Source organism: Lemur catta, chromosome 3 (assembly GCF_020740605.2).
Source record: "Lemur catta isolate mLemCat1 chromosome 3, mLemCat1.pri, whole genome shotgun sequence".
NCBI classification, from domain to species: domain Eukaryota; kingdom Metazoa; phylum Chordata; class Mammalia; order Primates; family Lemuridae; genus Lemur; species Lemur catta.
The window spans coordinates 44,825,512-44,844,981 of NC_059130.1; the positions used below are offsets into that span (position 1 = coordinate 44,825,512).

The 19,470-nt window shown below is 34.2% G+C and overlaps 1 protein-coding gene across 3 annotated transcripts in view; it reads right to left on the reverse strand.

The window, feature by feature from the left end:
* Positions 1 to 19,470, reverse strand: part of C3H1orf112 (chromosome 3 C1orf112 homolog) — a 44,674-nt gene that overhangs the window by 17,245 nt on the left and 7,959 nt on the right. Inside the window, exons 7-16 of one of the 3 annotated variants that reach the window (XM_045547407.1) lie at positions 18,145 to 18,229; positions 16,337 to 16,475; positions 9,573 to 9,653; positions 8,533 to 8,597; positions 5,316 to 5,464; positions 4,920 to 5,049; positions 3,583 to 3,769; positions 2,627 to 2,709; positions 2,216 to 2,267; positions 812 to 901 (exon numbers count right to left, since the gene is read on the reverse strand). In XM_045547407.1, the coding sequence (XP_045403363.1) occupies positions 812 to 901; positions 2,216 to 2,267; positions 2,627 to 2,709; positions 3,583 to 3,769; positions 4,920 to 5,049; positions 5,316 to 5,464; positions 8,533 to 8,597; positions 9,573 to 9,653; positions 16,337 to 16,475; positions 18,145 to 18,229 (1,061 nt within the window). Of the gene's footprint in view, positions 1 to 811; positions 902 to 2,215; positions 2,268 to 2,626; positions 2,710 to 3,582; positions 3,770 to 4,919; positions 5,050 to 5,315; positions 5,465 to 8,532; positions 8,598 to 9,572; positions 9,658 to 16,336; positions 16,551 to 18,144; positions 18,230 to 19,470 lie in introns of those variants that run through there. The other 2 variants (XM_045547404.1, XM_045547405.1) reach the window with 2 other exon arrangements.

Sequence of the window (19,470 nt, forward strand, 5' to 3'; positions counted from 1 at the left end):
AATAGTTACACATATCCTCTACTTTGTAGACAGGAAAACCGAGGTTCAGAAAGGATGACTTGCCCAAGGTCACAGTAAGCCAGGATTCAAACCAAGACCTGTAGCACATTAAAGTCTAATCCTCTTCACTAACCTAGTGGTTCCCAAGCTTGGATCCATGTAAGAATCATGTAGGAACTTAATGACAGTAACAAGAAAAGTTACTGAGCCTTATTTCATATCCACTACTCCATACCCACTCCATTCACAGGTTAGAGTCCAGGAACCTATATTTTTTAAAAATCTCCTATAGGTGTTCCAACGTGGCCAGTCTGAGGGACTGCATTAGGCCACACGTGTTCATGTAAGCAGAGATTCTCTTGTATCATGGCAGAGCTTGTTTTCCTCATAACAGCAAACAACTAAGGCTTTAATTGCAAATCATACTTGTAACTTCCCCTAAAAGTTCAACTTATTCACTAGGAAAAAATAGAAGACATCATTAAGAGCATAAATAATATTATAGCTCCTTAAAACAAGTTAAAAGGGGATATAGAACCATTTCATTTCATATATCTCAAATATATGAAAAACATACTTCAGGGAAATATATATTTCAGGAAGATGGAATTAGAATAATTATTTGTAACTTAAAATAAGGACATCAAAGTCTATACCCAGCTAAACGAAATAACCAAGCAATCAATACATTAAAAAATTGTGCTCAGATCATGCCAACATTTAACTTTAGAATAAGTTGGGGGGCAAAGGTCTGAATCCAATTCTCAGCAGCTGCCTGAAGTGAACGCAGTGACACAGATGTTATCCTTGCCTGATGGGGTGGGGCCATGAAGAAAAAGAGACGCTTCAACAGTATTGATAGGCTGATGAGCTGATAACATTCTCCAGGGCATGATTTTATCTAGGAAGAGATAGGAGAGAGGAAAGATTGATGATTAATTTAAGATTAGTTTATATAAAGGAATAAGCCAAAATATTAATAGCAGCTTTTTCTGGGGGATAAGATTATATATAATGTTAACTTTTAATTTCTGGCTCTTAGTTTTTTTTCTTCAATGAATCTAATTACTTTTATAATAAGAAAGAAATTTCAACATTATAACTAAAAACGATGCTTGTAATTTCTATTCCTAATTTTCATTTTGATGATAACTTGGTATGTTAATCCTCCTACTCAAAGACAATTCATAGAACTTTTAAAGATCTAAGCATAAGAGTGCAGAGGTGGATGTAAGTCCAAGATGGAAGCTTCATTAAAAAATTTTGTCAACTCAATTTTATCAATTCTTATCATAATGTACTATCTATCATTCAATCCTGGAATCCATTTCTATCATGACTAGGAGAGCTTTTAGTTAAAGGAAACCTGAGACATAAAACACCTAACATAAAAATCACTATCGTTTAGTGCAAGACGTGTTAAGGATTTAGTAAAGTGGGTAATTGTCAGCTGTTCAGGTTATCACACACCTCACTGACTTTGGTCTATAAAATCCTTAAAAGGTAAATCAGGAAATATATGGCATAATAACTGCTACGAAACAAAGGGTATATATACTCCAAGATCTTTATCAAAGGCCAGGGACAAAAATACCTAACAAACAGGTAATAATCATTTTACATGAAACACACATCAAACATCTCAAAATTTAAAAGCAAAAAAAGTTAATGTTGAAAAGATTTTAAAAAAATCATTTTTAATCATTTTCTCTTTATATCCATTCATAAAACATTACTTCTTTTGCCAAAGGCATCTATCATTATCAAACTTAGTCCCGCTCAAATCACCCTAACTAAAAAAAAAACAGAACAAAATCACAAGTCAGTTTGTCTAAGTCATGTTAAAAAGAGAGAGAAAGAGATAAACTCTTGGCCAACAACATCATAAGTAACTCTTTTCTTACTTTCTACTTTGCATTCAATTTAAATTTATTCTCAATTAACCTAGTCTTTCTTTCCCAGAACAATTACTGATACTCTACAAAATTTTGGAAAATGAGAAAATTTTCCCCAGTTTCACACTGATAGTTTTTTAGTGTGATAATTTTTTAGATGCTTTTAGTTAAAAGCATCAGAATTTATACAGAGCAAAGAAACTGTCAAAACAATTTAGTTACCACATTATTTTTCCTGTTGCTATTTACTTTCTTCAAGATCATACCTCCAAAGGACATGCATGGAAAGTGAGTATTTTAGGCCTTGTAATTCTACTCACCAGATGAGCCACTATGGTGACATGGTGTGCACAGAGTTCAGCAGTCCCATATCTGCGATATAAAGAGAAGGCAATCAGGTTTATACAATTACTCAGAAATACAAGGAGATTAACTTTCATAAAGCACTAAATATTCCGATGAGAACATAAAAACTGCCCTTATTTCCATGGCCAAGGAACATCACAACATACAAAACCCCCCAAGCAATACTCGTCTATTGGCTTGAACCAAAGAAAGAGAAGACAGAATCCTGTTTCCTAATTTAGTACTATGTGAAATCAAACCATTTTGGTGATTATTAAAGAATTATTGCAACACAATGTTTCTATTAACTTACAATCATAAAATCATTTACTGTCAGTCACTACTAGTAACCAGTCCAAACACCAAAAAAGCAAGTTATGTTGTACCGAGCAAGGAAACACCACGCGTCCATAGCTAACAAAGAGGTGATCATATCAGCACTGAGTACAGCATTCAACAGAGTAGCATCCTAATGAGAAACAGAAAGGTTGATTTATGAAAATGCTAAATGTTATAATGAATTATCATTTATATTACATTTCTCAAAATAAAATAAGAAAGCATTATCAGAATCCAAACAACAGAACCTTAGTGGGAAGGCTGTACTTTACAGCATCTGAAAGAACATACACAGCCAGGCCCTCAATATTTATTGAGCACCTACTGTATGTTAAACACTGTACTAGGTCATGGAGATTCACACATGGTTTTAAATGTGGTAACTCAATCACTACTAAGATCCACAAATATTCTCTAAGTGGCCTGAAATCCTTAAAGCAACATAAATAACATATACACTTACACTTTTCTTTCTGCCTTTAACTATTCACATATAATATTTAATATGTACTGTATATCACACATTGTGTAACATCTTAAATGATACTGATCCTTATGTGCATTCTTGGAATTTTTTCCTAGAATTTTCTCAACATCTTTTCTAATCCAACTCCACTAAAAAACAAAATCTACCTTATGTCTAAGATCTATAAGAGACTTGGTACTACACACGACTATTTACTTCTTTCCTTTATGAAACTTAATTAGGTAAAATGCTACACATTTTTCCGCTTCTCACACTGTCTTTCCATACCTCCTCACCCAAAATGTTTCTCAAATATTTTAGCCAAATATTAGATCTAAATACTATAGGAATCTAACATTGTCATTTTCTAGGACACAATTGAGTAAAAAGATGAATAAAGTGTATAATCTGAGAGAATGACATACAAAGGAATATACAGTAACTATTCTCACACTTTCTTCTGTATGTGAACCACAATTTCAATGAAAAGAAAGCAAAAATGTAACCTTGGCATAGCCCAGCAAGTAACAGGCTTACCAGTTCAGGAAACAGTGAGGGATCAAAGGAAGCAATAAATGAACACAGGTGAACACAAACATGCTGATACAAGGTGACAGCCACTTCAGCTTGCCCTTTACTCTTTACTCCCTGTAAATGAACAGGTAGGGAGAGTTCACCAGAACACTGCTCAAAACTGTTGAAAAGGGCTTTGAGTAGAGACACCCTGTGGGGAAAATGAGAATATTGAACCCAAAATTAATAACATTTCATATTAGCAGATATAATAATATGTCACATGGAAGATTATTTTAGCAAAGCAAAATGTTTCTAGAGGTATAATCAACAATAGTTTCCAATATGTTGGAATATATGTATACATAAAAATGTATGTATACATAAAAATAAATATATTCACTGCCAAAGACATTCCTTAAAGGAGAAGAATTTTCCTGGACATAGTTTTTTCATTATTTACCAACTGTTTATCACAGTACTGAGTTACACAAAGTCAAAGACAAAGTTCTTTAAAAAACCTGAAACTAAAATAGCAAAATTAGATATTATATGTAAAACAGAAAATAAGTATTATAGTTCAGATAGGGAGGGGTCATTTTAAGATGGAAATGGTTGGAAAAACTTTCATAGAGGATTTAAATAACAAATTAAAAATAGCCAAGATACAAATAGGTAAAGAACATAAAACATGAATAAAAGACAGACATAAATAACAAGTCTGACAGAAGCAAAATATATGTGTTGAAAATGAATAAAAGTAGAAGATGGCAACAGAATGGGATGAGTTTTAAACACAAAGCTGAAGAGTTCTGACATCATGCTTCAGTTTTTAAGCAGAAGAATAGAAAACTCAGAACCAAGTTTAGGAAGACTAACCCCGTAGTGATACATAGAATGGGCTAACAGAAGGGGTGAAAAATTACAATATAGAATAATCCAGGGAGGAAGAAACAAGAGTCTGGACTACCGTGTTGGCAAGGAGTATGATTACAAGTGAAATTTCCCAAGAGATACCTTTAGTATCTAGCATTTTATTTATCAGCACTTATTTTTAAATGTTACTCTATTGCAAGGTTTATAATGCTGACCATTAATGCTCACCAATAAATACTGAGCAAAATTAAAAATTTTAGCATCTGTTAGATTTATATATATTTATCTATTTTTATAAAGTAGCAATGTATACATGAGATCTACACAATAACTATTTTTTTTAACAAAGCACACTTCGCGTGGAAACAAAATATTAACTAGAATATCTGACATGAAAAAAAGAACTTAATTTCAAGACCATTCCAAACAAGAGAGCATTCTAAATCACGAGTAATATAATTGGATATAAACAAAATGTTTACTACCTGGTTGTAGCTTCTGAGACCTGGTTTTCTGTGCACCACAGGGTTTGCACATCCTCAGGCTGAGAAGGCAGCTTATCCATGACAACCACTAGGAGCAGACACTGTGGGAACTGTAGTTCACATGGCAAGTCTTACAGATAATAAAAACACATTAATTAAGTTACAACAAACTTGTAAAAACAAACTGTAAATATTTTCAGCAGAAATCTGATTATGATATACAAAGAAATTAGAGGAATAGCTTTTTTAAATGAGAAATATGTTTCAAGAAAAGACAGTTTAAATAAAAATTTAAAAATTCTAAGAAAAGTGACCACGTTAGGGAAAATCACTGTGTCTTTAATGTGTCATAATTTATAGGAGATGATTTAACATGAATCCTGCTTTGAAACTTACCTAAGTTACTGTCCAAAACTACCTGCACGAAGGGGTGGAATGTGAGCAACTGACTGATGAGTGGATCCAGTGTCACTAGGAAAGTACCTGCTATTTCCTCCTGTTGTGCTTTAGAAATCCTGGTAGCATATAGGCTTGGAGGAAACTTGCTGGAACAGCAAGGAAAAAAATTAATTCACTAATGGCTGTCTTCTAGCTTTAGGTATAGTAAGTACTATACACTGATGTTCTAATAGTGAAAATATATAAAAAATAAGTAGCATGCATTTTATAAAACAAAATTCAAGGTACTAAATTGATACCAGAATTGTATAAAGTCCTCTGAACTACATAACATGGCTAGGATTCTATTAAATGAAAAGTTTATAATCTTGGAGAAATCTTTAGTATTGTTTTGAGGCATTTTAATACCATGTTGACAATGGTGTCCTTAAACATGCTGTAAAAATATGAATCTTAAAATCAACTAGATTTAAAAAAATTATATTTCTGACAAATTTCCTTAACTACTTCTATTAAAAGTTGTTTTGAAATAGGGAGACTGCTGAATTTACTATGAATTAATACTCAGTTTCTTAGAAGCGAGAGCATTACAAGAAATAAACTGTAAACTAACATTAAGAGGATGAAAAGATTTTTTTATGGAAATGTCTCAGTAACTGGGGTTTAAACTAAACTTCAATCAAAACCTATCTGAAATAAGATATGTATTCAATATTTTTTGCCATGTTAACTGTAGTAAACTTGACAATACATGAGAAAATGCTGTCTAGCAGCGAGTAACAACATTTAAAAGGATACACTTAAGATAAACACATGAGGTCTTTGTGGTGTGATGAAAGAAATCACCAATCTGTCAATCATATAGTTATGTAACTTTGGTTCATTCATTTGACCTCCCTGAGCTTCAGTTTCTTCATTTGTATACATTGGTTCTAAGTTATTTTGAGGATTAAATTTTAAGTAAGGTGAAAGACATATATAAATGAAATATAGGTAATGAAATTCCATAGACTTAAACTACAGCTACTGAGCATCAATGCAAGTATTTACTTTTTACAAATGATATATTATTATTTAAATAATTTGACAAATGTTTATTAAGTGCACATGTATATATGCCATACTCTGTTCCAGGAATGGGTGATACAATAGTAAACAGAATATACAGTCACTGTCTTTACAGAGTTTTCATTCTAATGAAAGCGGTCAGTTAATAAACAAGTACATACGTAACATAGCTGATGTTAATTAAGTGTTATAGAGAAAAAATAGAACAAGAAAAAAGGTGGACAAGAAGTTCTATTGATGAAAGTCATTTGAGGGTTTGAGTAGAAAAGTCACATGATATGATCTATCACTTACTTTGGCTACTGTATGGAGAACAGAATAGAGGCAAGGGCAGAAAGACAGGAGATGCTCTTTTGCAAAATCCAGGCAAGAAAATAATAGTGGATAGGATTGGATAGTAGCAGTTCAGGTGACAAAAAGTGGTTAGATTCTGCCTGTGTGTGTGTATACATATCTATATATACTGAAAGTAATATTACTGATTATGCTAAGGAGGCAAGGTTTTCTGGCCTGATCAATTTGAAGAACAAAGTTGTTAATTTAAACTGAAATGAAGAAGTTACAAGAGAAGCAGAGTTTGTTGGTGGTGGGGATGGAATGGGTGGAAATCAACAGCTCAGTTCGGGATAATTCAAGTGCAGATGTCCTGATTGGCAGCTAGACATTAAAGGGGAGAGATAAAAATTTAAAGTCTCAAAACTAAATGACAATAGATGGAGAATAGGCTTGAGGACTGAGTGCTGGGGCACACCCAACTTAAAGAAGCTGGGGAGAAGAGGAAGAACCTGCTGAGAAGGCTGGGAAGGTACAGCTAATAAGACTAGAAGGAGAACCAAGAGGGAAAAGTGTCCTGGAAGCCAACAGAAAAAGTGTTCAAAAGGAAGGGTCAAGCACCACTGACAGGGTACATGAGATGAGGATTAAAATTGACCACTGCATGCAGCAACGTGGAGGTCACTGATGACTTTCACAAGATCTGTTTTGAAACGAGTTAGTGCAGCAAAACATCTGACTGGAACAGCTTTAAAAAAGAGAGAAAGTGATATAGGGCTGCGGCCCTCGATTCCCAGGCTATGGGCCGGTACCAGTCTGTGGCCTGTTAGGAATGGGGCTGCACAGCAGGAGGTGAGGGGCGAGCAAGTGAGGGAAACTTCATCTGTATTTATAGCTGCTCACTATCGCTCGCATCACCGCCTGAGCTCCACCTCCTATCCGATCAGTGGCAGCATTAGATTCTCATAGGAGCATGAACCCTACGGTAAACTGTGCATGCGAGGGATCTAGGTTGCACACTCCTTATGAGAATCTAATGCCTGATGATCTGAGGTGGAGCTGAGGCAGTGATGCTACCGCTGGGGAGCGGCTGCAAATACAGATTATCATAGCAGAGAGGTTTGACTGCACAGAGACAATAATAAATCAATTGCTTGCAGACTCATATCAAAACCCTATCAGTGAGTGGCAAGTGACAGTAATAATACAAATGTAGTAACAGAAATAATGTAATAATAATAGAAATAAAATACACAATAAATGTAATGCGCTTGAACCATCCTAAGCTCCGCCCCCCCAGCTTCTGTGGAAAAATTGTCTTCCATGAAACTGTTCCCTGATGCCAAAAAGGTTGGGTACTGCTGGTCTAGGAGATTCAGTGGATTAGTGAAATATAACAGGACTGCTAAATAAATGAGCTGACCAACTGTTTTAGTGTCAAATTTAGGGCTCTTCTGAGGCAACCATCAATTTCAGATATCACTTAGCCCCTATGTAAATTATGATACCTTCCTGTAATTTATTTATTTTTCTAAGATGGAGTTTACTACTTGACTTAAACCTCGTAGAAGTAAAATAAAAATTAATAAAGATAGAAAACAATCCCAATATAAAACACATACATGTATATACAACCTTTTTTGCCATTGATACTTATCACTCATGTATAAGGTACTAGTTAAGAACAAAAAGATAAGTAAAACTCAGATGAAATCTATCCTTCAAAAGCTTCAATTTCCAATTATTTTAAGCAAGCAAATAAAAATTTACTAAAAATTCCTCTGATATTTTCTTTTAAAATAATATGTAATTAAGCTTTGCATGGTATAAATGGCACTGTTACATTTTAATAACAATATGGCATTCTTCTTACCTGTGTATCTGAAGATAAAGATGGTGCAAGGTACAGCAACAATCAGAGAGGAAAGGAAGAAATTCCTAAAATAAAACAACTCTATTCATTCTTTGCATACTTTCTAACACATATCCTTCTCATAAAGGCATGCAAAATAAAATAAATCCTTGATGTGCCCCATTAAAAAAATTCTTACCTGAGAATGAAAAGGAGGATGACACTAAGTAAGTATGCCTCATTGTTCTATGTAACCAATGTTTAAACCTTTAAAACTGTCACAATTTTAAAGAGACCTGAATATTTGGTAGTCATCAGAATAGTAGTGATAATTACGAAAATAGGTAAACTGTCAAGGCAGATTATTTAGAGAGAAGAGCAGAGAATGCTTATAGCAAGCAGTGAAAGAAACTGTAATCATCAGTAATAGATGTTAATGATTTTTTAAAAACTATTATCCGTGTTGAATTTGTTTTTGACCTTGTCTTCATCCTTTTTGAGAAAAGATAAGGATCTCCAATGACTGCTTATTATAGTCAGAATTTCCTGGCTGGCATACTGCTGCCAACACATTGTCATCTTATTTAGTGCGTTGACAGAATTGGACCTTCTGGGCAGCTGCCACATAGAGTAGTTGGCTACTTCTGACACTGGGTTCCCTGCAGCTTGCAGAGTGCGTATTCCGGTAGAGAGAGACGCTGTAGGAAGTGCGCCAATGGCACTCGATGGTATTTACTTGGTGTTTAGGAGGCAACATTGTCTCTAATTAGGCTGTTTTTAAAAACCAATTCTTTTCTATCAGGGGAATTTAAAATTTTTTTAAATTGATCATAGCTTTTTTTTGTATCTTATAACACAATAAAAACTATTTCTTTTATTTTCTAAGAGATAGCCTAAACATAATGGATGGGGAAATCACATCTGTACTCCTAGCCTTACTGATTTCTAGCTATGTGACTTGATACGTGCTATCTGAGCTTGAGTTTTCTATTCTGCGAAATGGGGATAATAAGTTTTTGAGAGGACTAAAATTAAACAAAGTAATGTATATAAAGCCTTACCTTAGTATAGTGCAAAAGGGAATTGGCAAGGAAACGACACAATTTGAGTGTTTTCTGGAATAATCTATAGTCAGCATTATCCTGTCTCAAAAAAAGAAAAAAGGGAGCATAATAAATAAAAGAGTATGAATTTGGCTAAACTTATGAGACAGTATTTTCTAAAAAGACCTCTCAAACACAGTATAAAAATTTTCTAAGAAAACATAATTCTCTGAATTGTTTCTAGGAGAAATACAAACAAATGATGATAGAGGTATTTCAAAAAATTAAAATCTACATTACTAAAAGAAATCTTAATGTGTAACAGCAAAAGAGGTGATCCTTCTTGGTTGATTTGAATGTGAAATACCTTATTGTTCTTTGTTATATGGGATAAAGTTAAAGGATAGTCAAAAGAAATCAATAAAAGAATGATGTATAAAAGAAAACAGGTAGAAGACATGAAAAGGCAGATCACAGAAAAAAACTGCCAATAAATTAATACCGAAAAAAATCCAGATTACAACCTAATTAAATATCTTTTGGAAGGCACAAAGATTGAGGGTTACTTGATTAGCAAAGATTAAAAAGACTGATAATGTATCTGAGCTGGTGAGGAAGTAGAGTAACAAGCACTTTCTTTTACTACTGGTAGAAGCATAAAATAATACAGTCTTTTCATTGTTACTAAAAGCTAAAGTGTTAAAACTCCTTGATTAATAATTCCATTTCTAGAAATATGTTCTATAGAAATACTAGCATGGGTATCCAATGCAACATTTTTTATACAGTGAAAACCAAAATGAAAGGACTGTCCATGTAGAGAACAGTTAAATACAGTTGATCCTTGAGCAACTTGGAATTAGGGGTACATACCCCAGTGCAGTAGAAAATCCCATATAACTTTTGACTTCCCCCAAAACTTAATTATTAATAGCCTACTGTTGACTAAAAGCCATACTAATAACATAAACAGTAACATATATCTTGTTTGCTACGTGTATTATGTATTGTATTCTTATAATAAAGCTACAGAAAATATTAAGAAAATCATAAGGAAGAGAAAATAAATTTACGTACTGTACTGTATCGATCAATACCGTAAATTTACAGTGTCTGTTTATAAAATGAATCATCTATCTGAAATGGTGGGCAACCAAAGCTGCAGACCTCAATCTACGGTACATATCAAGCAATTCAACTTTCTCTTGAAATGTCATGACTTTTCTCTGATTCTTGGGAGCACTTCCAGCATCACTAGTGGCATTTAATATGGATCCATGGTGTTATTCAAGGTTTACAGTACTGTACTAATTATGATGGAAATACTCAAGAACCACGAGATCACTTTTTACTGTGATTTGCAATTTACTGAAGAGACAAACTGCTCACATGGAGATGATTAGCATCATATGGCATTTTAAGCAGATCCCAACACTTGAGCCTACCACAATTGTAACAGAAGGTACCTGTGAAATTATTACAGCAGTACAGTATGTGCTATAGTTAATTTTATGTAGTTATGATTAAATGCAGCAACTTTATGTTCGTTTACATTTCTTTCAACTGCGAATGGCGTTATGTATGGCAAGTGTGTGTGTGCATTAGTTTTGATAATTTTAACTTTTTATAAAGGATTTGTGTATATTTTATGATAAATTATAAAACTGACTAGCATCTACATATATTTCATACATTCATGACATTTAACTTTTCCTTAATTTTTTCAATATTTCTAGGCTATTCAGTTCATTTGCAAGCTTTTTCAAATTGTTGCAAATCTCCAAAAAATTTTCTAATATATTCATTGAAAATAATATATAAGTGGACCTGCACAGTTCAAACCCATGTACAAGGGTCAACTGTAAATTTATGACATATTCATAAACCGTAATGCCACATAGCCATTAAAAAGAATGATAACTTCATGGACACAGAAAGTCCTAAGATAGATTGTTAAGTAAAACATCAAGTTGCAAAATAATATGTATAACATATTATTATAATAAAATATGTTATATGTTAATATTTGCCCCCACACCCAAAATAAATCAAAACCTTTCCTGTGGTTCTAACAGATGAAAGTAAGATTTCACTTTCCACGTTAAATATTTGTGTTGTGTGAGTTTTCTGATTATGTAGTACATTTGTAAACTGATAAAACAGGGGGTACTGTCAATAGCGATGTGCATGCAGGGAGGGCTATGGAATCATCCTGCCTGGATTTAATGACTTGACCCTACCACAACTATGACATGATCTTCGGAAAGTTATTAATATTAAAGCTCTCCGTGGCCCAGTTTCTTCATCTACAATGAGACTAATAATAGGATTCTTGTGAGGTTTAAACAGTGTCTGACACCTAAGCAACTTAGCTCAATAAATATTGGTTATTCTGTCACCCAAATGTATAATACACACTATAATACAAATGGTATTAAACTAGCACCACAAAATTAAGTCAAAAGATAGATTATTGTCTTTAATTTTGAGAATTATTTCATGTGAAAGTATCTTTAATGTTAATTGACTATATTTGATTTCTTTTCCAATATAGCAAAACCTTAATTAAACCCAATCAAAACAGAATTGGATGATCAACTAATTAAGTATGACCCTTCATTTTGCCTTTTATTAAAATACGTGAAAAGTCAATTTTCCTCAGCAGAAATACGGAAGATGAAAATTCACCTTTCTTTGATAATTATGGACATGAACTCTCTTACATAATGCTATACAAGTTTAAAAGTACAGAGACTAAAGATGAATCTACACTGACGTTACAATAAATTTTATTCAACACAGATATCATATCACCATAAGAAATCTCCCCTGACTTCATGATTGGGTATCTACCTTCTACTCTCAGGAGCCAACACTCAGTCCTCCAAAGACCACACTATTCTATAATTACCAGCTTGATTACCTTCTCAGCTAGACTCTAAGTTGTTGAAGGCAAAGAAATGACTAATTTAGCATCTAGTACATTTTCTGGCACAGATTAAACACTGTGGAAATACTTGTTAAATGAATTAATGAATGGTGACATACAACTTATTATCAGTTTGCTTACTTTAAATTTTTCCCTCTGATTCAAGGGGAAATTATACAAGATTTGGTTGAAGACTTTAGTTTCACTTCATTACTAAATAGCATACAACTAATGAAATCTAGAACTTTTGACATTTTCAAAAAGCGAGTGAATAGGCTGGGCGTGGTGGCTCACGCCTGTGATCCTAGCACTCTGGGAGGCCGAGGCGGGAGGATCGCTCAAGGTCAGGAGTTCGATACCAGCCTGAGCAAGGGCGAGACCCCGTCTCTACTAAAAAAAAAAATAGAAAGAAATTATCTGGACAACTAAAAATATATAGAAAAAATTAGCTGGGCATGGTGGCGCATGCCTGTAGTCCCAGCTACTCAGGAGGCTGAGGCAGAAGGATTGCTTAGGCCGGGAGTTTGAGGTTGCTGTGAGCTAGGCTGACGCCAGGGCACTCACTCTAGCCAGGGCAAAAGAGCGAGACTCTGTCTCCAAAAAAAAAAAAAAAAAAAGCGAGTGAATAACACAAGTACATTAACAGTCCTACCTTGATTTACTCAACTGTCTAAAACAAAGTTTGCATCTCAATGCCAACAAAGAAGGGATGGGAATATAAGTAAGGAAGACCATTCTTCGATGTTATAAAATATGAGCACCCATTCTTTCTTTCTTTAAATAATTAAAATACTGATAAATCTAAAGGTAGTAGGCAATAAATCTAAGTCCAGGCAATGGATATAACAGTGTATGTTTCCTTTCTGAATAATGCAAATTTCTACAAGCATTATATAAACAAAAGAATTACTGTGGAAATTAAATTATATCTAAGGGCTGTACAAATAAATTTCCCTATGTTTGTTTATAGAAAAACTAAATAATTGGTGGCTAAAAAACTATATGATAAAAAATCTAATACATTTTTTAATATTTTTGAAACCAAGTTCAAGACTTAATGGAGAATAAATATCTTATCAATTTTAGGGTCTGTTATGGGTTGAACTGTGTCCCCCAAAAAGATATGTTGAAGTCCTAACTCCCAATACTTCAGAATGTGAACTTATTTGGAAAAAGGGTCATTCATTCTGGACGTAAATAAGATAAAGTCATACTAGACAAAGTGTGCCCTTACTCAATATACTGGTGTTTTTATAAAAAGATGATGTGAAGACACAGGGAGAGAACATCATGTGATAACAAAGGCAGAGACTGGAGTTATATAGCTGGAAGCCAAGGATTTCCAGTGACACCAGAAGCTAAGAGAAAGGTATGAAACAGACTTTGAGAGAACATGGCCTTGTTGACACAGTGTGAATTTTTGCCTCTAGAAACGTTGAGAGAACAAATTTCTACTGTTTTAAGATACCCAGTTTGTGGCAATTTGTCAAGGAAGTCCCAGGAAACTAATATAGGGACTAATACATCCATATGCCTCCCTATATAGCATACTATTAATTAAATCTAGCAGTTTTATTTTGACATTTTTGAATATAAGATGTTAGAGTGTGAATGTAGGTCATATATCCAAAAGTCATATATTGGAACCTAATACCAATATAATAGTAAAAACACACTGCCACACTAGAGAAAAAATTTTTTCCTTGGGGCCACAGTGTTTTACTATGAAAACAGAATAAAAACTTTGAAAACAAAATGATCTTTTCTAATTTAATAAAAAATTGGAGGTTTTTTATCGTTTTCTGTGCGTGAGTTATATGCAACTTGAAAAACAGTTCTTGTGACTCCCAAGGTGAAGAGACATAACTTACCTATGCTTCATGAGGCCCCTGGCTCAAAAATAGTGTGAGTTAAATACAACTCATATGGCAGTTAACGTGTTAAGAGGTAGGGTTTTGGGAGAAGTGATTAAGTCATGAGGACTCTGACCTCATGAATAGGATGAGTGCCCTTATAAAAGAGGCTGAAAGGAGCTGCCTTGCCCCTTCCACCAAGTGAGAATGCAGCAAGAAGGTGCCATCTTTGAGATGCAAACCACTGATCTGGTAGCACCTTGATCTTGGACTTCTCAGCCTCTAAAACTGTAAGAAATAAATTTCTATTATTTATAAATTATACAATTTAAGATATTTTGTTATAGCAGCCCGAATGGGCTAAAACAGAAAGAGAAAACTACTTGGAAAATTTTAGTACTGTAGTTTGATTCCTAAATAAATATCAGTAGTGAACAGCAGAGGGCGTTGCTAGTAAGAATTTCGAGTTAAGACTAGAGAAACTATGCAGTCCCTCTCAAAGTTCCATTTCAGGCAGTGGACAGTTAGCAGAACTGGTCACACTTATCAGTCCCAAATTTGCACAAATGAGTAAAAACATGAGCACTTTCTAGGACAATTAGGAGAATTTATAATTTAAATTATCTTATTTTCATATGCAAACAGTTTATATAAGCTGAACTGATATACTTTACATACAAATAGCCACCCTGGTTAGCCACACCCAGACTTTCTTTTCTCTTGCTACTATAAACTATACTGTTGCTTAGGCTTTCCTCATCTTAACTCCTGTCCAGGAATCTCTAATTTTAATCTCCAAGTACTAGCTGAGGAGTCTGTCAAGATAAGCAGGAAGGAAATCGAAAAAGGAAGGGGTTGGGGTTGAGGATATGGATGTGTAGGATAAAGATGAATCATTTATCCTGCCATTGACATAGGATATCCAACCAAACTCTTCCTTTTAGCAAGGTGAGGGGAATCAGAAAGTGTACATGAAGGACGTAGGCACAAAAAAGAAAAGAGAAAATGGAGGGATGTACGTGGAGGATGGACAAGAGATAAAGAGAAGCAAGAAAAAACAGGTTAGCCCCTTCCTAAAGCTACTCCTCACTTCCTTCTTACCACCTTCAGAGCTCCTTTTTGATGTTCTTCCCTTCTCTAGGGTCTATTCTTCCAGAGCATAGCTGCTCTAGGAGATGCTACCAGTTTTAGGACTTGGATGAATCCCTACACCTCCACACCCACAGCAACCACAGAGAAGAGCAGAGGTACAAAGGAATTCCTTGTATCAGCTTATAGATCTACAACATGATGGGCTGTGTTACTGCTATTCTAAGCAGAAACATTCAGTTTCTCATTAACATTATATATAAACCATTAGGTCCTGAGTATCATAAATTGTATAGTTTAGGGCTCTTATGAGTTAAATAAAATTAGAAGGCTAGTCTGAGAACAAAAGGTACCATGTATAACATGGCTGGAGGAAAATGAGCTATAATTCCCAAAAATCATATTACAAACAAATTTTAGAACATGATCTGTATTTCATAAAGGGGATGCCAATTCAACACTATAACTTTTCAAAATCAAAATAAACATAAGTATATACCAATTTTAAAAGACTACACACACGCAAGCACACTTTTATCACTAATGGTTGCAATGCATTGGCAAAGAAAAGCCAGAAAGTTTGACTATGGCTATATTAGGAAGACCTTAGGAATTAGATTTTTGTTCTAGGGCAGAAAAAAGAATGAAAGGATTCTAAGGAAGATGCCTTAACCAACCAGTTAGAATGTAAAAGGTAGGACAGGTAGATTTTAGAGGCAATGAGAGCAGTTAGGAGTCTAATGCAATGTTCTGGGTGAAAAGTAATTATGGGCTGTAAAGTATCCCAAAGATCGAGTAAAAGCCCAAATGAAAGTAATTAAAACCCTCTTAAATAGACTGATCCAGACATTCAAATGAGATTTAATAATTGCCAAGAAAAATAAGAGCTGCTGTGTAGAGTGCTATTTTACCTGTGCATCTGGCTGGGTCATCTGCTCAGCTAACTGTAAACAAGAATGGAAGGAGAAAAGAATATCTTCACACAAGCTACTAATGATGTCTTTGTGTTTCAACTGGCTCCTTATAACGGACTGGTGCTTAAGGCTCTGCCTAAATGAATAAAAAGAAAATAATACAATCACCACAAGTAACACATCAAGTAATTTAGTATCATAAAAATATCTACTTTATGGAACATTTTTAAAAAATCACAAGGAATCACGTATTAATATATTAGACATGGTATAACTAAGATATGCCAACTTTACCTCTGAAGCAGTTATGTTTGTTTAAATAAGTTTTTAATTTTTTATTTCTCTGAGTAAAACATTAATTGAATTCTTACTATGTGTCAAGTAGTCTGCTAGGCCCTTCAAATAAAGAAGTAAATCAAACAGATATAATCCCTGCTCTATCTGCATGGAACTTGTGGTCTAGCACAAGAAAGAACATTAAATAATTGCAAGAATAATTAACAGCTGTGATTGATGCTAAGGTGGAAAAGTCTAAGGTACTACAATAGAGAGACCAAATCTAACTTATTCTTAGGGTAAGGATGTCAAAGAGTGCTATCATGAAGACTCAACACTTAGGCTGACAACTGAAAGATATGCAGGAGTTAGCAAGGTGCAGAGTAGGGGAGAGAAGCATCCTAGGGAAAAAGACATGAAAAGACTCTGGGACAGGAGAGTTTGGGATATTTGAGGAACAAAGGACAGGGAGAGAACAGCATGAGATAGGTTGGTGAAGGAGACAGAGTCCAAAAAGGATTAGGTTGTTACTCTTAGTAAAATGGGATAGACTTTAAGCAGTAGAGTGACATGATCTGATTTACTTTTTTAAAAGATCACTCTGAATGCTGTGTTGAAAATGAATTGGAAGGGGGCAAGAGTAGAAGATATTCAATGATAATGATGGAGATGTGGCTAATTCATTGAGCACTCACTATATGTCATGCACAGTTCCAAGCATTTCACATTGATGAACTCAACTCTGACTATAACTCTATCAAGATGCTATAATTATTTCCATTTTCATATGAGCAATATAAGGTTCAGAGAAATTAACCAAATTGCCCAAAGGTTCAGAAGGAGTGATTTCAAAATAAATACAAGCACATGCATCATGGCTCTGAGGCAACACTCTTAATTGCTGCACTATTACTTGTTGGCAACGTAATGTCCTGGTGGTGCAAGAAAAGCACCTACGACTTGAAGGTCTTACACTGACCAGTAATGCATGTGTATAAAGTAGAGGTTCTTAACCATTTTTATATCTCAACCACATCTCCCACCTCTAAGAAGCTGATGAATGCTATGGGTACTCTCCCTACTAGCCTCTTCATAATGTTTCAGTTTCAGAAAGTTAAAATTACTTTATAAATGGAATTAAACTTGAATAACTTAAAAGTACATAATGAAGCAATTATATTCAACTCTAATTATAATTACTAATTTATCTAAACCTAGAAATAGGATATTGGTAGTTGATTAAACAATAGTAGCAGCAGGCAAAAGGTTAAGGTCTAGTCTGGCCCATGACTCGTTAGTTTAGGAGTACTAGCTAACTAGGGAGAACTTTTTTTTAATTTTAGAGGCAGTAGGGTAAAGAAGTCCAATCTGGTTTGGGAGCTATATTTAAGATATCTGGATTATCAAACAGCAGTGTCAGTAAACATACCCACAAAGTGTTTCAAATGCAATCTAAGAAAACATGAATAATTAAGACTTGGGATGTGGAAAACATATTATAAAAGGTAAAAACTAAAAATCAAACTTACTTAATTATAAACTTCCAAGTATTGGCATGAAATGCATGGTCCATACTGGAAATAACAGAGCAAATATCCAATAATGAATGAATAACTACAAAGAAAGGTAATAAAAATATTAAGGCATTCAAATGTCATAGAGTTTCTCCTATATTTAAAAGTAGCTACTAAATAATTTCAACATTTGATTGAATTAAAATAGGCAATGCAGCTTGAAAATGATTGCATCAAAATAATTATTGAAATTAATGCTTTTGATTTATGGTTTTTATAAATTACAGAAAATTAACTTTTAAAGTTTACACCCACCCTATGACCTGAATAAAACTAAAAACGTTCACTGGAATAAAAGTTGTGCCTTATTATAGTTCAAATATTCTACAGATGTAATTCTAATCCAAAGTGACAAAATAAACTGCTATGAAAGAAAGCTAACTGAGAAGAATTAAAACTAATTTACACAGTATTCATGCAAGGCTTTTACTCTGCCTCTGGTAGATTATTTGTAAAAATGGCCACCACATTAACTAACCTTTCTGAATCCATACTTTTCCACATTGACTATGGGCTGAGTCCTATCTCTTGCTTTGACCAAGGGGACAATGATAAAATTGAGGCAAGCAGAGTCTTGAAAAGTGCTTGCATATTGGGACTTGCCCTCTCTTGTTGCTCTTGGAAATCCTGAGACCACCATCAGGTGACTGAGGAAGGGTTGGTCTACTGGATGACATGCATGGCTTTCTCAGTACTCCTGCCTTTGCCAACAGCCAGACATGAGTGAAGTCATTGACCACAAACACATGAGTGAGCTGGGTGCACCATGGGGAACAAAGAAAGTTGTCTCAGTTGATCCCGCCCTAATCTGAAAACTCACAGAATCATGAAATAAGATAGTGGTTGTTTTAAGCCAATAGATTTTGGGATGGTCTGTTACAGAGCAGTAAATTCCTGATACACTATACAAAACCAACTTACTCTTTTTATACAAAAGTTAAGAACACAAACTTTGCCCTTAAACATTATTGTTTCTCAAACTCTGGGTCATGTAAACTGCATTTCTTACTATGGGTTATGGTTAAAAATTCTGAAACCTACAGTCTCAGAATATGGGCAACTTTAGAGGGTACTCAAAGAAAGCTGAATACTGCATACTTTATTCACTGTTGTGGGGAAATTACCTACTATGAACATTAACTGAATATGCAAATCCAAGTTAAGGCACCAAAAATCAATTTTGAAAATTCCAAAATTTAAAAGGTTAAAAATTTATCTGGTAAGATTTAAATTATTTTTTTATGTATAATGATTAAGAAGATAACATGACTCATTAAAAAC